The 27,513-nt window shown below is 40.0% G+C and overlaps 1 protein-coding gene across 1 annotated transcript in view; it reads left to right on the top strand.

Moving 5' to 3' along the window:
* Positions 1-27,513, top strand: part of LOC149250469 (cathepsin B-like protease 3) — a 124,575-nt gene that overhangs the window by 82,582 nt on the left and 14,480 nt on the right. The window contains exons 2-8 of the mRNA XM_089459104.1: positions 18,710-18,763; positions 18,918-18,998; positions 19,100-19,256; positions 19,562-19,566; positions 19,654-19,728; positions 19,827-19,952; positions 20,239-20,454. Coding sequence (XP_089315230.1) covers positions 18,710-18,763; positions 18,918-18,998; positions 19,100-19,256; positions 19,562-19,566; positions 19,654-19,728; positions 19,827-19,952; positions 20,239-20,454 — 714 coding nt within the window. The remainder of the gene's footprint in view (positions 1-18,709; positions 18,764-18,917; positions 18,999-19,099; positions 19,257-19,561; positions 19,567-19,653; positions 19,729-19,826; positions 19,953-20,238; positions 20,455-27,513) is intronic.

The raw sequence follows: 27,513 nt of genomic DNA, 5'->3' as shown, positions 1-27,513 counted from the left end.
GTGACCCATCCGTCTGTGCCATAGTTCTTTCAAGTTCTTGTCCCCATCACTGCCTATTAGTGCCATTAGTGATTCTAGTTGTAATCTATACAACCGATTACTTTTGATCCCGATCTGCACTTTCTTTTTCCAACTCGGGTGTTTGACGTATACCTTTTCCTTGATGAAGTAAACGTCATAGCCCTTGCCTTGTAGTTGTGACACGGAAATTAAGTTCATCCCCAATCCTGGCACATGCAGCACATTTATGGCACAGAACCGCTCTCCTGATTTTGTCTGAAAAACTATGGTACCCTTCCCTACTGGAGTACACTTTGCCTTGTTCCCCATGGTGATCTGAAAGTTCATCTTCTCTTCTCAATATTCTGAGAAACACTCCCTGATTCCCATCATATGCCACGAGGCTCCACTGTCTATATACCATATTTCTGATGATGCAGCACTAGTCATGCACGCCACTTCTTCTTCCAGCCTGGAAGCCAATATAGAGAAATTGAAATCTCTTTCTCTTGTGCAATCTTCTGAAAATCTGCGTGAGTTCCCTGAGGTGGTTGCCTCTGCATCGTGGTCTTGACCCATAACTGATTTTCCCTTTCTGTCTCTGATTACTTGCTCTGATACCATGTGAAAATTCTATCACTGCAGTAATTGATTTACTTTTCCTACTTATTCCACCATAAGTTATTCATGAAATCACTTCAATAAACATTAAAATAAATACTGCTGCAGATATCACACCATAATACAGAAACAAACATATGCACAAGAATAAACACATTGACACAGATATTTTGGACTAATGTCCCCGGAAAACCCAATGTGGGAAAACCGGTGCAACAAGGGAGGATTTTATTATTCAACAATTTTCTAGTACAACAGGGTGCCAAATTGGCTTACCCACAGATAGAAAAATTCTCTAGCACTTCTTCTGAACCCAGTGTCAACCCTGCTAACCTCTGCGTGGCCTGAAACACTTTGCGTCAACTTGTTGAGACTCTGCGCAACCTCTCTGGCCTTCTGCGTCACTCCTGCAGCCTCTGCGTGGATGACGCAGGCCCTACTGGCTCTGTGCAGTCTCTGCTGCCTTTGCGTGGCTCCCTCTGGCCCTGCGTCTGCCTTTTCTGCCTCTGCACTGATCTCCTGTCTCTCTGTTCCGTACTTGTTGCCTCCTGACTGCTCACCAGACCACTGGTTCAATTTCTTAGCTAACCCTGCTCCAGAAATTGAACTGACTGGTCTCGCTCAGTGTATTCTCCAAGTGACCCTCAAACCTCCTCTTATACTTTTCTTGTTGACAAATCAACGACTGAGATTAAGTCTCTAATCAACGACTAAGATTAGATCTGGCTTGATCCATGACTTTTGGACCATTCTAACACAGTTTCATATTAATTCACATTAATATTTTATTTTCCTTAAGTTTAGACTTAAGGATTAGATTAAAAATATTAATTATTTTAATATTTCCCAAACTGTTTGGAATCTGCCCAAACCCTTTTTGGGTATTGGAGATCTCATTTGCCTTAGCCTCTCCACCAAGTTTCGTGGCTAGAGCGCATCCGATGCTACCCCAAATCAACAAATACTTCATCACCTTCATCGATGACCATTCCAGGAAGACTTGGATCTACCTTCTGAAAACCAAAGATGAGGTTTTTGGTCGATTCAAAGAGTTCAAGGCTCTAGTAGAGAATCTAACAGGAAATAAGATAAAAGTGTTGCGCTTAGACAATGGTGGAGAGTACGTTGATAAGGACTTCACCGCTTTTTGCGCTAGGGAAGGCATCAGAAGAGAGTGGACAACTCCCTACAATCTAGAGCAGAATGTAGCAGAAAGGAAAAACAGGACTATTGTGGAAGCAGCTAGGGCGATGCTATATGATCAGGCTATGCCCAAATTCCTGTGGGCAAAAGCATGCAGCACGACAGTTTATGTCCAGAACAGGGCTCCTTACAGGGCATTGGGCAAGATCACTCCGGAAAGTGCCTTCACCGGGAAGACCCCTGAGTTTGGCATATTGCCGTATACCTAAAGAAAAGAGAGAAATTAGATCAAACTACCGAGAAAGGATATCTTGTGGGATATAGCGAGAATGCTAAGGCATATAGAGTCTATCTTCCAGGGAGTAGGAAGGTAGTAGTTCAGTGGGATGTAAAGTTCATGGAGGATAGAGCTTTCAGGAAATCCCGAGAAATGCCTTCCGACGAGCAGACAAAAGACAATTCGTTGGTCCAACCACTTCGACTAGCAGAAACTAGTACCAACAATTCTCCTAAAGGCAAAGCTTTAGAACTGGAGGAATCTCAGGAAGAAGAAGAACCGATAGATGTACCCACTACCAGTGGAAGAGCGAGCCGGGAACTCTGACAGATTCTACAAGATGCAGAGGACTTCATTGGTGCACCCAGGAATGATAAAAGGGAGCGAAGACAACTAGACAGATATGAGGCCTTAGTAGCTTAGGTTGGGGAACCCTCTAGTTTTCAGGAGGCCATTCAGCATCAAGTATGGGTAGATGCTATGGTGGAGGAATACAATTCTATAATGGTCAATGATGTCTGGGAAGTGGTACCTAGGCCTCAGGACAGGTCAGTGGTAGGTTCGAGATGGATCTACAAAGTCAAATATGCTGCAGACGGCAGTGTGGAGAAATACAAAGCTAGGTTTGTGGCTAAGGGGTATGCTCAGAAGGAAGGGATAGACTACGAAGAAACCTTTGCCCCAGTAGCCAAGTATACTTCTATTAGAACCGTGATATCCCTTGCAGCACAGATGGGGTGGGAGATTCACCAGATGGATGTCAAGATGACGTTCTTGAACGGGGTGATAGAAGAAGTATACATTGAATAGCCAGAGGGTTTTGAGACACATGAGAAGAAATCTCATGTATGAAGATTAAAGAAAGCCTTATATGGGCTTAAACAGGCACCTAGAGCATGGTATGGTCGAATTGATGGCTACTTGCAGAAAATGGGGTTTGTCAAGAGTGACGCAGATCCTAATCTCTACTATCTTGTGGTAGAGAATGAGCCTCTAATCCTAGTGTTATATGTGCATGATCTTTACCTGACAGGATCATCTAGGCTCATCAAACACTACTAGAAGAACCTAGCCACAGAATTCGACATGAAGGATTTGGGACAGATGCATTATTTCCTAGGGTTTGAAGTTTGGCAGTAGAAGGGTGAGATCTTCCTTGGACAAGGGAGATATGCTACAGAGATCTTGAAGAGATTCAGGATGCAGCACTGTAGACCTATCGCTACTCCAATGATCACCAACTAGAAGAAGATTGATGCATCAAAAGATAAAGACGTTGATCCCACCTTGTACAAGCAACTTATAGGGTCCCTAATGTATCTGGTCAATACCAGGCCAAACATTTGTTACACTGTCAACACCCTCAGTCAGTTCATGGTGGAACCCAAGAGGGCGCACTGGGCAACAGCCAAACATGTTCTCAGCTATATACAAGGAAGAGTTGAGCATGGACTATTGTACACCCAAGGCAATGACATTAGGCTGAGTGGGTTCACTAACACAGATTGGGCTGGAAGTTCAGTGGATCGGAAAAGTACAACTGGGTACTATTTCAACATTGGATCAGGAATGAACTCCTGGTGTAGTAGAAAACAAAAATCCATGGCTCCGAGCTCAGTTGAAGCAGAATATATGGCAGTTAGCATAGCTTCGTGTGAAGCCATATGGCTTAGGAAATTGCTTGTGAACCTATTCAGGAGAAGGATGGAAGCGACTAAGATTTTGTGTGATAATCAGAGTTGCTTCAAGCTCTCTGAGAATCCAATATTTCATGATCGGTCAAAACACGTTGATATTAGGTGTCACTTTGTTAGAGACTGTGTCCAATAAGGGGTAGTACAGTTGAGGTACACTCCTTCAGGAGAAGGATGGAAGCGAGTCGCGACTAAGATTTTGTGTGATAATCAGAGTTGCTTCAAGCTCTCTGAGAATCCAATATTTCATGATCGGTCAAAACACATTGATATCAGGTGTCACTTTGTTAGAGACTGTGTCCAACGAGGGGCAGTACAGTTGAGGTACACTCCTACAGGAGAACATGCGGCAGACATCCTCACCAAGGCTCTAGGAAGAACAAAGTTTGTTTATTTAAGGGAGAAGATGGGGATGGTGAAGAATCCATTTCAGTAGCAGAAATGGGTAAGTATCGGGAGTTGTAGTGCAACAGTTAGCAATGGCAGTGCTATGGGCAGCATGATGCAGCATATTCAGAGGGAGCTGCAGTACAGATGTAGTAGTGATAATTGCAGTGTCATGGGCAACAGTACAGGTTGCAGCAACATAGTAGATGAGGGGCATAACACCGATTCCATGGATCAGTGTGGTGCTTCTATTGGGAAACATTGTTAGAACACATTCCTTGCTAAGAGGGAGTGTTGATTTTGGGTAGCATTGGATGTGCTCTAGCTCCAAAATCTCGTGGAATGGCTAGAATACATGGGATCTCCAAGACCCAGAAATCGTTTGGAGAAATTCTACCCAGATGAGGAGTTATTAAAATAATTAATATTTTTAATGGGTTCCTATGTCTAAACTCAGGAAAATAAAAATATTAATGGGTATTAATAAAGATAAGGGTGAGAAGCTTCTAAGACATGAGGATCAAGTCTGTTTTAATCTTAGTTGTTGATTAGAGACTTAATCTCGGCCGTTGATTCATCAACAGGAAAAGTATATGTTAATTTTAGGTATGTTCTATGCTTAGAGCAAATTTACTTCAATTTTCCATATTAGCTCAATATCAATTCCAGATTAGCAATCACATTTAGCATGATAGTAAAATGCAAATAGAACATAAACATAAATCGCATAAAACAAGCCAAGACAAGAGGACACAAGATGTGGCGCTAGCCAGGGACAAACCCTAATGTGGGGAAACCCTTGATCAATTCTTCTTATGTTCTCCAATAGTTCAGTAGAGAGAGAGAGATAGTACATATACATCAGAAGTCAACATTTTAACTTATCAAAATAAGAGTAAAGATCTTCTCTATGAAGATAACACATGAGGTCGTTGATCTGAACTCAAGTGAAGGAATACTGCTTCAACTGATCCTTCAAGGTGACTCCATCACCATGCTGCACCCATCACTGTGCTGCACCTCATCATCATGCTGCACCCGTCACTATGCTACACCCAATCACTGAGCTGCTCTCGTCACTGTGCTGCTCCCATCACAGAGCTGAACCCAATCATTACTATGCTACATCATCACTGGGATGCTGCACTAAGTTGTACCCTTCATAACACTATGTTGTACCCATCATACTCTCAATGCATACTGTAATACATCATCATCATCATGCTGCAATACATTCTCATCACGCTGTTGCAATACATCATGTTGCTGCTATACATCCATGCTGCTGTAACACATCCATGCTGCTGTAACACTTATGTTGTTGCTGCAAATGCATACCAGCCTTAGATGCTTGCTATGGCTTGTAGCCTAGCAGAGCAGCTAGGCTATAGTTAGCAGCTTAGCACTCTGACTTCTAATCTAATGACATCTGCTCCCAAATGTACCTCATCCAAGCTTTAGAACATCAATTAGATAGTTGTAGATATGATTAGATGTGCCAGCTGATGAGGGCATCTTCACGTCTGAGATTAGGGCCTCTTTTAGGCCTCCTTACAGTGGCTTAGGGCATTCTTCACCATGTCATTCAAGTTACTTCCAGACCTTCCTTTGACACTATCCCTGTCCAAACAGATGTCAGATTAGGCATCATATAGCTATGGTATGACTACGGCTAGGGTACTCTTGAATACATTTCCTTTTGACTGCATCTAGAGCTATTTAAGACCCCCTCTTTCTAGCATATATGAATCTTTCTCTTGCTGCATAGAACCCTCAATGACGACGGATTATATCTCCTAGGAGGACTACGGTTAGGGCAGCATAAAGAGTGCATCCGGACTGTGACTAGGGCATACACAGAACTACAACTAGGTCTCTTTTAGACCAACGTGTAGACCTCTCCTCAGGACAACGAATAGGGGACTGCTTCTAGGGCCAGGACAGCGACCAGATTGTGGCTAAGACACTTCCTTAAGTGTTGCGGCTAGGAGACTATATTAAGGTCATCTCCATAGGGTCATCCATGACAACGTTAGGCTGCAGCCATGATTCCTCTAGGACAGAGTTTAGGTCTCTCTGCGTTTAGGGCATGACAGTGTTAGAACCCTTGTTCCATGACTGTGTTAGGAGGCTTCTTCATTAAGCAGTGTTAGGGCTTTATTTCCATGCCAGCGTTAGGAGCTAGGGCATCTTCTTTAGGGCTGCATAGATCCTTCTTTCCCATGACAACATCTAGGGCTTCTTCTCTTAGGGAAACATATCATCTTAAGATCTCTCCTCCCACCAAAACCCAAAGACAAGTGGAGAGGAAGAGATCACAAGAGATGTGAGTGTGTGTCTCAAATGACTTGCAAACCTCTTCTATTTATACTAAAACATGGAGGACAAGTGGGGGTAATTTGGTTGCTGGTCGACCTTGACGAATTGTCCCATAACACAAATAAATTCATGTCTCCATGAATACATGTCGGAATCGGATGATCTTTAGATCAATCTTACACCTCTCGATGAGAGGAATCCAAGAAAAATATCAGCTGCCATAAATAAGATGACCCACATGGAGTTTGGCCCTAATTTCCAATTAACGGTATAAGAGAAGACTTGAGGATCATTTGGAGATACACCAGCGGATACTTAGTATCCCAAGGAAAATCGATTCTCAAAGAGAAGGAAATCGATTTCAGAGGGAGAGTTGCAGGGTGGAGGAAGAGGAGGGCATTAGCAGCAGTTAGTGGCTGAGGAGGAGGTGACGCAGAGGTATTGAGAGACAACGCAGAGGGAAGACGCAATCCTCGCGCAGGTTGGCGCAAAGGGACGCAAAACCACGCAGAGTGACACAAAAGTGACGTGGAGCTGGTAGAAGGGTCTCCAGGGTGTCAGAAAGTTTCCAAGAAAGTGATGAACCTTGTCTCAGGTGTTTTCTCTCAGTGGTGTCTTAGTTTCTCTGTAAAATCATTCCTTGTAAAAGCGATTGTTGTTGAAGATTAATAAAACCCTCATCTGCTGCACCGGTTTTTCCACATTGGGTTTTTGCGGGGGACAATTGTCCAAAAACAATTGTGTTGATGTGTTGGTTCTTGTGCTTGTTATTTTCTCTATGAAATTATGTGATAACTGCAGTAGAATTTATTTTAATGTTTGCTGAAGGGATTTCGTAAGTTACTTATTGTGAGAAATAAGTAGGTGAAATAAATCAGTTACTGCAGTAGAATTTCGGGTTAGAAATTTTCACACCTGTAAGGACATTCGTAGTCAATTCAAAAGTGACTTGAAAGCGGACAGTCTAGGTGAGCTATTTGTGGAAGGAAGGCTTCACAAGACAACAAACTTTTTGATCATGATTCATGCCAAGAGGGCGGTTATGGAGAGGAACTTGATTGATGTTTTGTTGTTTAGATATTTGGGTCCCTTGGACCATTTTGGTCAATTCAATTCAAAATCTACCATCTGGACGTTGAAATTCATATACTTCAGAGAACCCTAAATAGTTGCCTTAAGACTTCAATGAGGATGCAAATATTAGCTTGGAATATGGCATAGATTCAAAACCCTTCATTAGTCTGCAATTAGACCTCGATCTCAACCTCGGATATGGTTAGAACTAAGGGAGCTACATTTTACCTTACATGCCCAGATATTAAAAATGTTCTACCACAACCACAGTGACATAGATGTCGTGCAATATAAGGCTGAATGTGCCCTCCAGTTAGGGCCAAGTTATGGGCCTTAGATTTAAATCAAGGAAGGAGCAGATGTAAACTACGTCTTAGCCTTTATAAACTTCATATCACAGATCCAGATCACGTCCTTATCTTTGTTTATTGTGCACAGTTCTACAACAAAAACCAGACCCAAGAAAAAAAAGAATATTAGCGATTACCCCATATTAAGCTTCAGATGAGGAGGTCGAATAGTCTCAGGCAAACCTCAGAGTCCAATGAATAACAAGAAGAGATAATCCAATCAAGCTTCATCCTTTGACCTCCTTTTGGGATATGACGTGACTGATCCAAAGAATAAAACACCAATTGATGCCTCCATTTGAGGAGAAGTTGAGCCCTTTTTATAATGGTGAGAGAAGCTTCTTGAAGCAGAGGAGGAAAGTTGACTTAAGGAGGGAAAGATAAATTTCAAATTTTAATGTTGGAGCCAAAATCCTTTGGGACCAAATTTTGATTTATAACTAAGTTGCACGAAACGGGGAAACGGAAACAAGTTTCCGAAACGGGAAGCGATACGAAACGCGACCTCCCCAAATTTTGGAAACGGGGAAACGCAAATATATATAATAATATATATATATATATATATATATATATCTATATTAAAAATATTATTATATATATGTGCAATCATAAAGCATTAATGATACATTTACATTATATGATTATAATTTATTACATTTAAACATTAAGATTAAATTTACATCACATTTACTCATGAGTCATGAATGATCACATAATGAAAATAAAAATATAGGAAAATCCAAAATCAGCCTTTATTTATATTAGTATATGAGGCTGCAAGTACAATAAAGACTATAAGGCTGCAAGAACTATAGAGACAAGTCACAAAAGACTAATCCTCATCATAACAATCCTCATCAAAAATAGAAGCAGCACAATGCTCAACAGTGGATGGTAGTGCTGAAGAAGATGATGCACCAATTCCACTTCCAGATTCGGCCTCAATATTCAGGGCAGCAAGAGAGAGATCCAAATCAGGATTTTCTGCATCCACATCCCATTCTTTAGAAGGACCACTGTTGTATTCTGGACCCCTACGAGATGCAAGGCGAAGGTTGGAGTGCACATAAACAAGATCCTCTGCTTTCTGTGAGCTCAACCTATTGCGCTTCACAGAATGAATAAAACCATAAGTGCTCCAATTCCTTTCTGCTGATGAAGAGCTTGCCACTTGTGAAAGAATACGAATGGCAAGGTTTTGCAAATGTACACCATTTGCTCCATGACAAATCCACCACCTAACTGGATTCATGGTGCTTCTCTCCTCCAAAGCTGATATATCTGCATAATCATCTATTGCTGCAGCAAAATTGGCAAATTCCTCCTTTACCTCCCTATGTAGATGAGAAGGAAACATTCTCATAAGGGCCTTTTTCACCCCAGTAGCCACCTCTCTATCCTTATGGGGTGCCTTCCTCTTCCCATTGCTTTTAGCAATAAGCTCCTCATCATAAAATTTGGGGTTTGTTGTCGCGCGGATTGACACGACAACCCTCAGACCGGGGGCTGTCACTCTTATCCCTGATCCCTCCGTTTAAGCCTGTCTCCCGCGGCTAAGGGGGGTAGTCCCTGTGAGATGATGAGACCAACTGTCGACCAGTTGGTTGGGAGACACGAGATACGATATAAAAAAGCACTCGATGGATTTGATTAATTTAGCAGACCAGTGCCTTAAGAGATTGTGGTTAAAACGATTACTTGTTAAATGATATAAAAATATGGACCATGAACAGCAATCATCTATCATCAGCTGAATCACAATGCTCTTAGAATGACCAAAACGATATCCAGCAATTGAGAATTTTCAAAAAAGTGAATACTTTAAACCACCACGAATCATAAACCATTAACCAGATATCAATTTCGCATCTTGACTTGAAAAAATTCAGATCTCAGCATGAAAGATATAACATGAAAAACCACTGAAACTGGCGAAACTAATTTTCCACAAAATTTTAATATTTTTTTTAAATTTTTTAAATCTTTTTTCAATTTTTTTATTTTTCAATATTATAAAAATGAAAATTAAAAATCTAAAAATTTAAAATTTAAAATCTATTCTAAAACTAAATTATATAAAAAAAATAAAACTAAGCCTAAACAATTTTCCATAAATAAATCCTTTTTCATTTTTTTTTTTTTTATTTTTCATATGTATATTTTAAAAGAACAAAATCAAAACAAATCTAAATTAAAATAAAATGAAAACTCAAAAATTTAAAATCTAAATATAACAAAAATCTAAAGCATAAATTAAAATCTAAAACAAACTATATGAATTTAAAATCTACGCTAATATATTACCCTAAACCTACGTAAACACACAATACGCATTTATATGACCACAAGAGAAATCGATTTACCTGCTACATGGACGCAAACCGCAAAACGACTATCTCTCGGCCACCGGAGGAAGGAAAACCCAGCATCGAAGCTTAGAAATTTTTTTACAGTCGACGGCAGAAGGATAAAAACCCGAAATCAATTTGAGGGTTACCTGGCACCCGATATCTCTCAGCAGAATTCGAAATTGATTTACGTTGTTACCTGAGGCGCGTGACAGGGCTTTTCGAAAGCTAGATTGAGGGCTGATACGCAAATCGTTTTTTGAAAGTTACCTGAACGCTGCGGATGCCTATTTGAGATGTTTCGATTGAAACCGATTTATTTTACCTGGCCCGTCAATGAAATTCGAACTGTTTCCCTTCTCTTTTTGTGATGTTTCTGGGTGCGTGCAGGTCGGCGGAAGATGGCAGCGAATTATGTGTGGAAACCCTGAGGCGCGTGATAGAACTTTGGTATAAATGCTGGAGCTGAAAACCCTTGTCTGCTGGTTCGATTTATTACCATGAAAAACGCAGACATGTGAACATATAACCTCTGAGCCAGTGATAGCCTGTGGATCGATCTCCTGAGAGACGCAGATAACCCACAGTGATGATTGGCTGCGTGGATTAATGCGCAGTGATTGACTGACGTTTGAATGATCTCTTAGCCGCAGAGAACTTTCCTTTATCATCTGGCCCGTATCATTTATTTGCAGGTGCGTGGATCATACGGAAAACTGCTCACGGATTCAACACCCAAGTATGATTACCGTCTAGCAGTCACGCCATCTGCAGTATGCCTTTATGCTGATAGACTGCGGCTCAGACAATGGAGGCAAGGACACAACTAATAATCTCTTTACAGCTTCGATGCCTTGCGTTTTCAGACGGCTTTGATCGTATGGTTTGCAACTTTAAATGATGGAGGTCTGCGTGGCTTGGCCCTCAGATCGATATCTGGTGTTTGCTTCTGCCACCTGAAATCACCCAAAAATAATAAAAACCAAAATCAAAACCCTAAATAAACCTGACCTAAGCAAAACTAAAATTGAAACCCTAGATCAGAAAATTCTGAAACCCTAAGACAGCTGATTAATTTACAAATTTGGCCCCTTAGCAGCCAGATTCATCAATAAGCACAGAAAATATTTAAAGAACAGAAATTTCAGATTGTCACTGTGAAAAACTTCAGAAAATCTCTCATGCAGATCAGAAAAATAAAACTGAATGATAGACCCAGGATCAAATCCAACTGGGCTCAGCAAAAAATGCTTGCGGGAGTTGGCTGGTTCAGCCGAGAACTTCCCCGAACGCCCACAAAATTCCTTCAGAAAATGCTTTCTGCACAGCTCAAAACAACCATCAGTAAAGAGGGCAAAAATGCTGCTAGATCTCAGAGAGTAATGGAGATACCTGCCATTACTTCAGAAACCCTAACAGCACCCAAACCCTAGCAAGTGAACAAGATACCTGTGCTCACAATACTCTTAAAAAAGCTATTATCAATGATTGAAAATAAAATATGCAGAAACTAAAACAATCTCACAGCATTTTAAGAGGTAACACCAGCAAGATATGGACCCCAAAGTCTTCTTTTATTAACCAGAAACAGATTTACAAGAGAGCTTCTTCAGTATCAGACTCCCAGATCTTATGATCTGAAAATGACCCCTAGCACCCTATTTAAAGGAAATGATCCCAACGGCTAGTTCGAGTGATCCATGTAGAAATGATCTCGACCGTTGATGAGGATCAAGACATCTCTTGATCTCATCCGTCGATTTATTCACTTAAAATATTATTATTTTATTAGTTAGGGTTTTTGCTTTATTTTTTTAATTTTTTTATTATTTTTTATTTATTTCATTTTTTAATTTTTATTTATTTTATTATTTTTATTCATTTTTTAATTTTTTAATTCATTTTAAAATGGATCATCGAACTAAGCCTTCGGAAACATCACCTAGGACCTAGGACTTAGGACTCATGAGGGGATTTAAAACATTTTTCGACCCTCAGGACACATTACATCATGACTTTTACAATTTACATCTTAAGGGAGAAAACCCCTTTAACATAGACCCGCACAAATCACCCAGTTCTGCGACACAACTATAATCTAGCAGATCAACACACTAGGATTCTCCTAAAATTCCAATGACAAAATCCATCCCGGCTTTGGGGTCAGGTTTGAAGGAAAACTTTGCCGATCCATGGATCGGTGAGATGAAAAACCTTCCGGGACGTAGATTACCACTAGAAAGTTAGGTCCACCTAGGCAATTCACATACACGACTCATATCTGCTAAGATTATTTACAATTAATACATGCAGACTGGGTTTACAATTAGATTGATCAAGCTGTTGATGACTGCTGGATGGCACGGACACGCTGATCAGGTGCTGCCCCTTTCTTGCAAAGAAAAAGGGGGTGTACTGCATGGGTAGTTGACCGGTAGAGGTCAACAGGGTTCAAAGCATGTGCTAAAGTGTGCAATGGTGTATTGAAATTGTTCCACCTATCAACAATGATTTTCTTGATCAAACCAGCAAAATGATCATCAACAAACAAAAGTTGTGGAGACTCCTGCGAAATGATTTCAATAGTTTTCTCAACCATGGAATCCATGCCATCATATACCTCTCCCAAGAAAGGTTGGTCAGTGTCAGCACTCCGGAGAAGCTCAAATGCAGGGGTTGTGAACTTTAACAAGAAATCTACTTTGCTCCACCAATCCTCATCAAGGCACAATCTATGCACCATAGATCCCCGCTCTGAATCTGCTTGTCTCCACTCAATCCAAAGTTGACTCACCACCATAGAAACTAATGCATGCTTAACCTCAACAAGGCGGCGCAACATCACGAAGTTTGAGGCATATCTTGTCTCAACAACTTTTAACAACTCCAATTTGGAGTACTCTCGAAATATGGCCCGAGACTGGTGGTGGTTGGTGATGAATTTGATAATCTCCCTTGCTTCCCCTGTGAGTTCCTTTATCCAGGAAACTTTGTTGTCGATCTCCTCTAAGATCAGATTCAGATTATGGACAATGCATGGTGTCCAAAAGATGTGGTCATACCTCCCCTCAATAATTAAACCTGCAGCTTTGCAAACCGATGCATTATCCGTGATAACTTGCACCACCTTGTTAGGCCCTATTTGTTCAATAGCTTTTATAATAACATCAACAATGTTCTGTGCATCTTTCACCTCTCCTGAGCAGTCTTCTGCCTTGATAAACATTGCTCCTTTGGGGGAACTGGCATTGATATTTATCAATGGTCTGCGCCTCATATCTGTCCAACCATCTGAGACTATGGTAACCCCAGAGCTACTCCAGGAAGAACGAATTGGAGCTAAAATGTCCTCCACAAGGTCCTTCTCATTTTTGAGAAGCTGGGTTCTGACTGTCTCATAGTTGGGCCCCTTGTACCCTTGAGGAGCTTTGTTAACTGCCCTTATCATATCTTGCCAGTAAGGAGAGCGAACAACATTGAATGGGATACCACATGCATAAATGCACCTAGCCACTCTGGAATCAGTTTCTTCTCTTGCTTGCACATTCACCAATCTAGCAATTCTGCTATCCTGAACTGAAGGGGATGCCCTTGGGCCTCTGGTATTTTTGGGTGCTGGTTGTTCATGTTGTTGAGTGTGACCAGCTCTCCTCTTTCTTGCTTCAACTACAATCCTTGGCTCAATGTTAGATTGAGCTTGAGTAAGCTCATCATGCCTTCTCTTAGTACCATCCGCCTCATCTTGCTCTCTTTGATATGTCCTCCTTGCCAACGGATCTGATGTTTTTGTGCAACCTGAAATCCCCTGTCCTCCTCCATGCAATAGATGCGCCTTCACTCTTGGGTAGGAGCCTTTGTACGTATTATTGCAAAGATTGCATCGCCATTCCCATGAGCCACCACCTCCACATCTTTGAAGCTTCGTCACATGCCTCCAAAGAGGATAATATTCAGCCCTTGGGTTGGCCCTAGGGCTTGAACTTGCAGCTGCACTTTGGCTGGAAGCCATTGCTGCAAAAATAAATTAAACAAACAAATCTGTAAATAAAAAGTTAAATAATAAAAACGTTTTTCATATTTTTGGCTGTATAAACCCTTTAGTAAGAAAAAACTAAGAAATGAATGTGGCTTACCCAAATTAATTTTCTGTGGCTGAAACTACCCTAAAATGCGAGAGAAATATGGTTGTAGCTGAGCCAAATCTGCTGCAAAAATAAATTTAAAAAACAAATCTATAAATAAAAAACGTTTTTCATATTTTTGGCTGCCTAAAACCTAGAAAAATTGAAGAAATAGTAAGAAGAAACTAAAAAAATGAATGTGGCTTACCCAAATTAATTTTCTGTGGCTGAAACTACCCCGAAATGCCAGAAAAGAGGAGAAATATGGCTGTAGCTGAGCCAAATCTGCTGCTACTGAAATCTCCTGCTGAAATCTCTCTCTTGCTGCTGAAATCTCTTTCTCCTACTGCTGAAATCTACTTTGCTCACTGCTCAAAACACCCTAGCTGAAACAACTGCCAGTCTCCAAGAGAAACGACTTGCTGAATAGTGTGATGAGAGAATGAGACAAACTGCTCTTTTATAACTTTAGAATAGGCTTCTAGAATTTACCGGAAAGCTAAAAAAAATTTAAAAAAAAATTAAAAAACAACACATTACAACTGGGAAACATGGCTTGTACGGCCTGGAAACGCGTTTCCAGCCGTACTGCCACGTTTCCGTTTTGGGAAACGTGGCAGTACGGCCGGAAACACGTTTCCAGGCCGTACCGTATGCGTTTTCGTTTCCGTTTCCTGCCTGAAACGACCCCTCCCCCCACGTTTCCTGCAACTTAGATTTATAATAAGAGAATGTCCCTCCAATCAAATAAAATGATTTTAAGTTCCAATGTGGAAAAAGTCGACCTCGGGAATATATCGGCAAGGGTCCGGAAATTGAAAAAGTCTTTAAAGTCGGGAGGTTTTTGAAAAAATCGACAAAATTTAAAAAGTACAAAAATATTCATTTTTTTTTTTTAATTTAGCATCTAAAGTATCCACAAAACACAACATCATATAAATTCTTTGCCACATAAATATGAAAAGAAATCTAATATATAAGCTGTATAAGAAGTCTAGTGCTACATCACATATCAATAGTGAATCAAGTTCTGAATCCTGAGTCCTGACTCAGTGTCAAGAGTCAAAATATCAACAAAAAATATAATAAATGTATATCATGATCATGAGCCATCTATGTGTCATAAACTAATCAATCACTGAGTTCCTCTGCCCCACCAAATCCACGAAACAAAACTGGTAAATCTCCTCCTCTTGGGCAATGACAAACGCATCCTCTCTCTATAGGCACAAATCGCAAAGGTTAGAATGCAAAATGAGTGGGAAAATCGCCCTTTTCTTAAATTATATGCGACTCGACACCTTACTCACGAGTTTTTGGATAAACTCCCGATTTTATCCGAAGTTTTTCATTTTTTTAAAAATCGTGAAAATCTCGGCCGATAACATTGGCGAGTTGAAAAAATTACGAGTTCCTAATGTTATCGCAATTTTATTGGGACTTTTTCTATAGTGATTTTAACAATAATTAATTAAGGCTTCTATGAAAAATCCTTCTAGCCTTGTGAGATAAACCAATGTCCAATCCTTCTAGCCCGATAAGATGAACCAATGTCCGATGATGAACTGCCACATCATCTTGTTTGGGGGACTTTGACCTTCCAAAGGTCATAACTTGCAAACTGTAAGGAGTCTCGATGTGTGCCATACAATGTTGGAATCAACACGATGAGGAGCATTAGCTGGTGATGATCACGGAAGCAAATTCATTGATCTTCATCCTCAAAATCTTCAACAAGTGCGGGGCATCTAGGGTTTTTTGACCAAGGGAGCTTCCATTAATGTAATCTAGACAAATATTAAGAGCGTCCAGGAACCGATTTTGGCATCAATGACAACACCATTCAACATAGGGGAAGTCCCACTGGACTAGGATTGATGATTAACCCCCGATTTAAGGTGAGGGAACAAGATCACAGTCAAACCCCTCCTTCCAGGTCACCCCATAATCCATATCAAAAGCCCAAACACAAACATGCATAAGCACCCGATTGCAAAATGAATAAAGTACCTTTTGATCAGAAACCCACCTTCATCCATATGTTATTAACTTATTGCCGTATGGGTGAGAAAGTATATGATTGATGCAAGTGGCGGATATAAAATGGCACGTCATCAACTAGTGGTGGCTGGCAGGGGCTGCATGGTTGGTTGGATGGATGTGAAGAACAGGAGAAAAGTTTTCTCCTATAGGGTCACCCACTTTGGTGGGTAATAGTCCAGATAAGTTTGATTTTTGGGACAAACATTTGGTTTTCATATGACCATTAAGGAAGGGTTAGACTTATTTATAATGGTTATAAGATATTATTTTTGTAGTTTAGGTTAATGAAGATAAGTGAGTTTAGTTAATAAAATCAGATGTGAAGATATGATTTTTGTAGTTTAGGTTAATGAAGATAAGTGAGTTTAAGTTAATAAAATTAGATGTTATGATTAGGTCAAACTATGTCTTAATATTATGAAGTAGTTATATGGGAATTGTGATATGGTACATTGTCTCCCTTTATGAATCAACATTCTCTTTATTGAATAATGATCAAGTACAATCTCTCTTATTTTCTCACTTCTCTCTATCAAGTATTCCACTACTGTGTACGCACACTTGTCACTATCTGATAGATTTTCTCCCTCAAATTTAGTGAATAAATGAATGAATGATTTTAATGATGTCCACGAGGCTGAACAACCTAACGGACCAAGAGAATAACAACCTTAACTCATCCTCATATTCCTTTCAATGTCGGATCTTCTGCTATGAGCTTTGACTAGAAGGCTAGCAATCTGATTGATCTTATCTTCGTCAAATATATGGTGCATGTTGTCAACCTTTAGATTGTTTTCATATTGAATGTGGATATCCTCATAGGCTGCACACTCCATGACAAAATGCCATTCTGTTTCCACTACACCCATATCGCAGAAAATGCAAGTTTTTTCTTCCCAAACCTCCTTGGGAATATTCCACCTACCAGTCTCACATCTAAGGCGATGTGACCTTGTCCTCAACTGTACCACTAGCACCCTTGCTTTTCCTTTAATAGCTGCCCCTAAATATGTTTTCTCACCATGGTCACAAGTTGGATTGAACTCTTTGATGTAGTATGCTTTTTTGCATCCATTGTGATTGGTCCACATGGCAGTCCTAAATTTTTCCATCACAATTTTTTTTATTTCTTCGTTGGTGCTAGGATATTCATGCAGCTTGATATTCCACTTACTCAACCATTTTTTGTTTTGCTTCATCCAAGTTTTCTTCCTACGATCTAATCCCTCTTCCATAGCTATCTTGGGCCAACACTGGTTATCCATGCTTTTAGCCTTCTTTAAATAGCTTATTAACCTAGTTATCGTTGTTGCCTCCAATGGAAAAGTACCTGCTTCAGCCAAAAGGATTTCGTACGGGACTGTGGCTTTAACTTTGAGATTGCTAGTAATTAGTTGTTTCTGTATTCTTTCTAACTGTCTCCAGCTGCAAGTTGACATGCTACTTCCCCATACTTCACAACCATAGAGGACAACCGGCATAACCAACAAACCAAAAAGGGTTTTCTTGGTTTTCCAATCCCAAAGTTCGGGTTTTCTGCACCTATTTTGGAGTAAGTATGAGCCTATGAGGCTCTCCATCCTCCCTGAATCCTTTTCGCCCCACAAGTCTCCCAACTGAGTTTATGGTGAAAGTGAATCCCAAGATATTTATATTCTTTCACTATCTCCAGAGGACAACCTTCGAAAAGAAAAGTGCTTGGTTTGTCTTTTCTTCTTAAAGAGAAAGTCATGATTTTGGTCTTGTTAATGTTCACTTGTATATCAACCTCTTGACAAAAGTGTTCTAAGGCCTTTGTGGGTAAAAGGGATTGTTGACCAAAATTGTGTTGTAAAAGGGATTGTTGACCAAAACTGTGTTGTGGCTCTAACCAACTCATTCCTACTTTTTAATTTGCGATACTTACCTCCTCCATATTCATGAATATGCCTGGACTCTGTTTCTTTTGTCCATAGAAATCTATGGTTGTTAACTACTTTGCAACAAAGTTCTGATTGATTATGTTCTTGCTTTATTTTGTTCTCTCTTCTGTCACACTGCCAATGACCAAACATAAATTGCCATTCTCATGCATTTGAAGCTCGATTATTGTTTTTTACTTTTCCTCTTAAGATGATGGCTCTGGACTTTTACAAGTAAAGAATGACTGCTGTTTTTTTATGACTTAAGACCAAGTTTCATTTGAAAATCAAGTTACCCAGTTTACTTGTACTAGATATTGAAACTATTGCTTGTTTTCTTGTTTGATGGGGGGTGTGGGGGAGGAATAAATTCATAATGTCAAATGACGTATTATGTGAATGACAATACAATGAATTTATTGCAGGTGTCTGGATTCGAGTCCTTCCATTCCTTGGACAGCCAAAGACCAATTCTTCAGGTAGTTCTAAACTTTCAGTCACTAGTAGAAATCTGTCTATTTGATGGTTGTCTATAGAATATTTTATCATTGCCTATTTTGGTGGTTGTTTATAGAATATTTTATCATTGCCAATTTTGGTGGGTGTTTAATATGTTTTTTAATCAAAAAGCAGAAATCATTTGTAGAACACATCAACAAACATTCAAATGCTGGTTGGAAGGCTGCCATGGGTACCCGATTTTCCAATTACACGGTAATTGCAGTCCAAACCTGAGCAAAGATTTTATTTAGCCTCTGCATCTTATATGTTTGCACTTTTGCTAACATCCAAAATCATTGCTGGCTGTGTCAAAGGTAGGAGAATTTGCACATCTCCTTGGTGTACTTCCCACTCCTCAGAAACTGTTACAAACTGTTCCTATTCGATTTTATCCCAAGGGTCTAAAGCTACCAAGTAAATTTGATGCACGCAAAGCTTGGCCGCATTGTACTTCTACCAGGACCATATTAGGTCAGTAGTTCATGTTGATTGGAAACTTTTGGTTTTGAATTTCTTGGGGGGAAAACTGATTCTACTTGTTATTTTGAGAGTCACTCCCAACATACTCTATGGGCCAATTAAATTCAATATGTAGCAAGCAATCATAGTAAAATTAGGTTCTGCTATAAAACTTATATTAGTCAATGGACGTACTAAAAGGGTTCTTATCAGTATACAAAGTGCTAAAAGTTGAAATATGTAATTGACATATGTTGGTTGATTTCTATGGAGTCTGGATTATGAAGTCCACTCACGTCCTCTGTGCCACTGAATAGATCAGGTAATAAACTATTACTTCAGTTTCCCTTGGTTTTGAATTATGAACACAATTTTGTGGTGGGCACTCAAGTTTTTATGTTATGGCTAGGGGCACTGTGGTTCATGTTGGGCATTTGCAGCCGTGGAAGCACTGTCAGACCGATTTTGCATTCACTTTCAAGTGGTAGGATTTTGATCATTTCTCTTTTCTGTTAGTCATCTGTGTTGTACCTCATGTTCAACATATTTTTATCTTGAATTGTGGTTATGATGTTATTGCAGAATGCCACTCTTTCAGAAAACGATTTAGTGGCATGCTGTGGATTTAGATGTGGATCAGGGTGTAATGGTGGTTTTCCATTATCTGCATGGCGCTATTTCAGTCGAAGGGGTGTTGTAACTGATGAGGTATAGAATCATAGATATAATAGCTGAGATATCATGTTATTATTCCATTCCCTGGGAAAGTAATTTATTTCATGCTTTTCATCTTCTAGAGCACTGTGATCAAATAAACCTATTTACTAATTTTTAGTTTAACATCTGTAATTATAATGAGATTATTCTGACACAGTAGGTTGCTTAAATAAAGGTAGAGATTGAGAAGGAAAGTTAATGTGACCCCTAAAAACTAATAGAAGTAAATAATTTCTTTTCTAAAGTCACAGTCCTAAGCTAATGTTCCAATGTGCAGTGTTATCCCTACTTTGACAACGATGGTTGTAATCATCCTGGTTGCGAGCCTTCATACCCAACACCTCGGTGTGTCAAGCACTGCAAGGATAATCAAAATTGGTCACACTCCAAGCACTACAGTTCAAATGCGTACAGAATCAAATCAGATCCATACAATATAATGGCTGAGGTTTTCACTAATGGTCCGATAGAGGTCTCATTTTCTGTTTATGAGGTGGGCAACAACAATCAAGACCCTTGTCTCTTTTCTCCCACTCATGTCTGTTTGTATTTTTCTCCATTGTTTTGGAAAACTGGTCATTTAAATGGTACCACTGCTCAATATCATGCATGACAATGCATTTACTGGTATGTTTTTAGTAATGGTCTTGTAGAGGTCCGATTTTATGTTGATGAGGTGGGTAGAAACCATCAAGACCCTTGTTTATTTCTGCAGTTCAAGATTGTTTGTAGCTTTTCTCCATTGTTTGTTATAGAATGGGTCATTTAAATGTACTACTGTACAATATCATGCATGACAACACATTTACAGGTGGGGCATGCTTTCAATGTTGCTAATGTTCCTTTTGTGAAACTAATTGAATTATTAGGTTCATTGAACCCTTTCCCTTATTAGAGATCAGATTTTGTCACTTTTGCCACTTGTCATCCTATTTTGAAGGTCAAATTTAACTAGCTACTTTTACTTCATACAAAATGAATTTATTCACTGGATCCTTTACCTTGCCAGAATCCAAACTTACATCGTTTGTCCCCTACTTGGAGGGCCACATTATACATTTTCAGGTGTCTTTTCTTTTCTACGCCACATGGATTGAATGGGTTAACTGAGTCCAACCTCTTAACGTAGTTCAGACTCTTTTATTTCCAGGGCCCTACTACTTTGGAGTTTGAGTAGGTTTGCATTTATAAGCTGCTCTATTTAGCGAAATCATATGGATTAAATATTTGACAAAAGTAATTTTGTTGGAAAATATTCGACAGTTGTAAACTTGGGCAGGATTTAAAATGTCTTAGTTCATGCAAAATTTGGCCATTTGGTGTTGTCAGTTGAAAAAAATAGGTGGATACATTAGGAAAGTTTTTGCTGATTGGCAAATTAATTTTGTGAATTTGGTACAAAAATAGACAATTGGGATTAAATACCTTAAATATTTCCCCTAGCTGTACTCAACAAAACCAATCAGACACTAATGTATTTTTGCTGGCTCTGATTAGATTCAGTCAGGTTGCTGCTGGTTTCAGCCATGCTTCAACGTTCACCGGAGACCCAACATTTTGGGGAGCATTTACTTTCAACTCACTCTTTTTTCAAATTATGGGACAAAAAATAGTGGTTGGAGCTTCGTGTGCAAATATAAGTGGAGGTCACACTTCTTTTGAGGAAACTTTTTGTGTTCATGCAAAAAAGAAGTGACTCTAACAAGGAAACGGACCTATATGGTCAGTAGGTTTAACTCTGGATCAAAAATCTCGAGCATTGTCTTTATTTCGAGTACAACTTTGGAAAGCCCAAAGGGTTGTGTTGCAATTGCAGTTGAAGACATGGAGCAAGTGCACAGATCTCAAAAACCTTAGGGTTGTAGGACTGGTGGCAAACTGGCTGGGAAATGTGAGCAAGGAATGACCTAAAAGGTCAAGAGTATTTATGGAGAGAAGCCTGAGACTGAGAACATCCAAGATGGGGTAAGCTTGTGAGCCATTAGCTTTCAAGGTTACTTCAAAAGTGTTTACCCCATGTTTAGGGGTGCTTCAAGAGATTTGGGGTACATGGTGTATGATTAGCACTTAGATGATCCATGATGGATTTGCACATTAGAGGTTGCTTAATCAGTGGTTGCTTGAACTCAATTGGATGTTAGCATGACATTCTTCCTTGTTAGATAGCTTGGGACATTCTTCATGTTGGTCATATGTGGATCAGTTGGTTGCTTGAGAGGACACCCTACATTGGAGGAAGAGCATTTGGCTTTTGGGAGAAGGGCATTAAGCCCTAGACAGCATGGGGTAGCTTGGATGCTTGCATGGAGGCATGGAGTTGACTTGGGATAGTTGATTTGCGATAATGTTCATGCAAGGGGGGGGGGTGGACCTAGTGGAGCACAAGGTTTTGGAAGAGCATTGGAGTCCTTGGAGGCTTCAAGAGTGTTGGACACATCTTGATAAATGCCCTAGCATCAAAGGCTTGCTTGTGTATGATGTCACCTTGGAGCTTGACGTGTATTTTTGGAGTGCAATGCTTCATATGTGTGAGCCTACTTGTGGCTTTGTAGGTTGCTTGTAAGGGTTTATGCCCACATATGTATTTTTGGTCTCTCTTAACTCTCATAAACATAGAAAAAGAAGAGTCTTTTCATCATTCATTATTACTTCATCTTCTTGTGTGAAAAATGTGTGAAGAGCACACCTCTCTCTCTCTCTCATTGTACATCTTTGTACTTCCTCTCTCTTGTCTTAGAGTCATTATGGTTTTTTGGAGCATCTTGAATACTAGGGCTAGGGTTTCATTCCTTGGTGACATTGGAACTATGGTTTTGTGATTAAAACCTAGATTATAGTTGTTGAGTAATGGAAAAGAGATCTCTTGCCTAGGACTTGTTTGTTGAGCTCCTTGTTGTTGGCTAACATTTTCTTGGTTTTCGTTATCGAGGGTTTCAGACAACTAAAGGTTTGGACCAGCCTTGAGATGAGGCTAGGGTATATACATGAAAACTCTCTCTCCCTCTCTATCTATCTATAATATATATAGGTTTTCAGCTCTCCCAAATTGTCTTATTGCAGGTTTGATGTTCAGCTCTCTATTTCTTCATGTTTTGGTAATTTCTTGCACTTGTATGTCTTGCTGATTTGACATAAGTTGATGATGAAATGTTAAAAGGTTTTAAGTTTGAACATTGATCTTGAAGAAGATAGGGAAATGTAATTACCATTGTCAGAAGGTCATTTCAAATCTGGTTTATGCATAATAAGATTTCCCTAGAGGGCTGAAACTTGTTGGCACACATTTGGTATCTTTTCTTTTGGATTGCATTGTTGATTGGGGTTGTTCAGAAGTGAAACATTGACCGTTGTTGCTACTATTTTATCATATTTCATATCAGTCCTAAGGTTGGAAATTCACAGGATTTAAAAAACCTATAGGAGGTGGAACTTCTGAATTTGTGAATTTCGAAATTTCTACATAAGCCCATTGTAATATCCGACCCTTGAAGTGCAAATAGTTGAGTGGTTCATATTGGGTTGAAATCCACAACAGAGACTTGCATTCAAGCCCAAAGACCCAATACATATTGGCATGCACTGGAAGCAATGTTGGAAATAGGAGGTGAAGTTGATTGGATTATTTGTGATTGAGAAATCTAAGATCAATTGTTGGAACTATTACCTACCGATGTGGGAAAACCATAGGAGAAAAAAATTTCTGCTATTTCTTTAGTGTGCCGGCCAACATCCCTATTGTGATCCACAGATATCTAGCCTTATATGCCTTTCACCCATCCTCTGGTCAGTGCTTTATTTCATCTATCCTACTCATTCGATGAAGGTGGGTCATAAAATATGAGATAAATTAACCATTTTGGTATTCAAGTGCTTTCATGTAATGTTTAAGGGCATTCTAGTATGAATCATAGATTGAATTGATGATAAACACTTTTGGTTGTAACTTGTACTCTTGTTCCCATGCTTCACCTTGGTGGTTATCACTTGCCCTTTGTCCAATATGACTTTCCTTGAGGCCTTTCTATCACTAATTAGGAGGGGGCACAAATAGGAATCTTAGATTGATGTTACATGCCCATGGGAATCTATACTTTAAACCTTCCGCCCTCCCTTCTATCCACATCCCATCTTCGTGTTGATTGTTATTTATTCCAGTATTGTTCATTGTTTTCCTCATCCTTGAGTAGGGACTGGAAACTTTTCCCTAAGAGGTTGATGCAACAAAAGGAAAAGAAAAAACATGAGCTATTTTGTCACCTAAAGTGTACACCAAAAGCGCAACACTCAAAATAGGGGCTGTCACTCTAAATCCCTATTCACTCCGTTTAGACTCTCTCCTAGCTAAGTCAAGGGGGCTAATCCCTAAGGATGATAATGAAGGAAAACTTTTTGGAACAACAAGTCTAGGAAATTAAGGGCAAGGCAATTATTATTAATGTAACTTGATTGTTAATTAAAGCAAGTGTGAGAGTTTATGAGCAATATGTATTAAGATAAATGCAATTGGGATCAATAAGGCAGATACAAAATATAAATGTAACAGATCAGTGCCTTTACAAACCTCAATGGAAATTTAGAAACTTGCAAGAAATAAGTACTCAAAGTTACAATAACAATAATGTTACAAGAAGAGTTGGCACAAAAATTTAAACACCAAGATAACAAGATATATGAGCAATGAACCTTAAAGAAAGACAATTGCAAGAAAAGATGATATTTCCAGATACAATAAACTTGCAGATTGCAGATTTAGCCCACAATTCCAATCACCAATGATCAACAAGGAATGAATGCAAGATCTAAGATAATGTGAAATACAAAATCTTGGTTGATTTTAGTTAAGACGCCTAATCTAGATGAATCCTTCCTCCTAGCTATTTTGAGGCTAGTCTCTAGAGTAGGTTGTGGGATAGAAGCCAACGGGAAGCAAGCAGAGGCTTGATTAATGATACCTCCCCCTGTGTTCCAACCACCCGATGCCTCTGGGGCTGCAGAGATTGTGGCTCTGATGACTGCATGGTCACCGTGTTAAACACTAAAGAGGATCTATCTTTCGCAAGCTACAAAAGAAAGATGATCCTAACTTTCTTTCAACCAAGCTTAGGCTTGGAGGTAAATTTTAAGGATGCAATCTAAACTAGGATGCAAATGCAAAATGATGACCAAGTTAGATAGTTTCAAAGAGATGAGATAATGACAATATGCTTCAATGCAAAGATGTAAACCACTTATAACCAAACTTTGTTGAGATATCAACTGAGCTCACAAGGCTACAAGATTTCCAATAGCAACTCAATGAAGCAAACTTAAGATCTCTTAATGAAACAATTTTAACAATAACAATTCCAAAAGTCTTTAGTTATAGCTTTTTATTAGAGCGTTCTTCACTTATGAGATATAGAGAATAGGAACAAGTGAGATTTACAAATAACTAAAAGACAGAGATTGCTAACAATGATTTTGAAAATGATGAAATGCAACAAAAAGATTAAACTATGCAATGCAAATGAAGCTAGAATGCAAATGCAAGTTAGTGGGCAGAAATGAGTTAGTATGTTAGTTCTCCTTTTGAAATAAGGAGACGGTGGATGCCAAGGGATCTAAGTCCCAAGCTCCCTAAGAGAAAGTTTGTCTTTTATTAATGAGAATTACAACAGAAGACACCCTCTAAATAATGGAGAAAAAGCTCTTCTTCAAGGAACTTATTTACAAGATGATAACCTTTCAAACACATATCCTCTCTGTAATGTTCCTAAGTAGGAATGTAAGTGATATTAAGCAAATAAACTATGCAACATCATATAAAAATAAAACACACATCAAACATCCATGAGAACGCCACCAATAAGGAACTGTTGAGCCATCTTATTAAAAATATGCAGGCTAGATACAATATGAAATGGAATGGTGCACCTGGGCTTGTCCCAATGAACAAGTAAGACCAACCCCAGGTGGGAAAATAGCTGAGCTAAAGGCTGCCCAGCTGTTGCACCACTCTACACTGCGCTGTCCTAGTAAACTGCTGCCCTGCTGAACTTCAACTAGTTGGAAGGCACTCAAAAACTGCCCAGAAAATTGTGTGCTTTTAACCCTGGACTCCTTGGACAAAACCCAGAAGGGAATTTAGCTGGTTTTGACTTTAGATTTTCGACCCCCTTGGAGCCTCTCCCCAACTTCGACTGCCAATTTCGACTTGCAGGAAACAACCTGCAAATCCCTCTGCAAACTCCTCCAAAATGTTGGTTTTACCTGTGCTATCCAACTCCTAGCTCCCCGGATGGCTCTTGGCCAAGATCAACTTCTCCCCAAGTCCCCACGAATTGCTGTTGGATGGCCTCTGCGCAGTCCCTCTGTCCAGAAATTCGACTGACTGATGCGCTGGTCTAGCTGGCTGCAAACTCCAGCGAAAATGCCTTCACTATGCTGCCTCCTCAGCTCCCGGATCTCCCAACAAGCAATGAATCCCCTTGCTGACCTCCAACTCCTCCTGCGTGTTTTCTGGCTGCCCAGGAATACGCAGTTCCCTCTCTGCGCTGATGGCTGAAGTGTGTTGTTGTCCCTGACTCCCTGAAACTCCTGTAGAACAACCTCCCTAGGGCGGGCACGGATGGTCCCCCGAAGTAGAGGTTGAATCTCCCGCGTGAGAGATTCATTGCTAAAAAGCCACTAGACTTGCTAAGCAGCGAAGCATACAAGTGAGTGTTTGTTTACAAATGTAGAAGATGCTCGAAAATGAGAGTTGGTCCTCTTTTTATTACCTTGGGCCTCCTTAGCCTCATGTGGGCCCCTCCATGCACCCATTCGATTTCCCTCCAAGCACATTGAATGGCCAAGTTCGAATTCGACATGTGGGTGGCCCCCACATTCCACTAGCTACTAAATAAAGTCGAATTTGCCCCATAGTTCCTAAGTCTAAGTGTGGGGTCCTCCTCCTAAGTCAAAATTGTGCCAAAAATGTGTAGCTGCACCCTGTGACTAATGTTTTTGAGAAGGGACATGACAGTCCTCCCCTCCCAAATGTTGCTTGCCCTCAAGCAACCTCAAAGTTGGGTGCTCCAATATGTGCTCACCTTCCCAGGTGGCATCCTTATCCAACAAGTTCTTCCAGTGTACCAAGAACTCCTTGATGGTCCTGCTCCTCAGTCTCCTTTCCCTGCTCTCCAAAATGGCCTCTGGTTCTAACACCAAGTGGCCCTCATCATCCAGCGGGGGTAGATCAGTTGCTGCTGTCACCTGTTGTCCCAACACCTTCTTCAGGCATGAGACATGAAACACATTGTGGATTCTACTCCCTGGAGGCAGCTCTAGCTCATAAGCCACCTCCCCAACTCGCCTAGTCACCTGGTAGGGCCCATAGAAGCATGATTTAGCTTCTCGCCCCCCTTCTATTTCAACGTAGACTGCCTGTAAGGCTGCAGCTGAAGGTATACTAAGTCCCCCTCCTCAAAGTGCCTCTCTGTCCTGTGTCGGTCTGCATAAAGTTTTTGTTGATTTTGGGCTGTCACCAAATTATCCTTGAGAGCCTTGAGGATATCTTGGCTCTCTTGGACCC

Source organism: Pinus tabuliformis, chromosome 7, assembly GCF_031772625.1.
Source record: "Pinus tabuliformis cultivar Carrire ecotype Pingquan chromosome 7, CPIR1, whole genome shotgun sequence".
NCBI classification, from domain to species: Eukaryota; Viridiplantae; Streptophyta; class Pinopsida; order Pinales; family Pinaceae; genus Pinus; species Pinus tabuliformis.
This window is presented reverse-complemented; position numbering and strand designations above follow the sequence as displayed.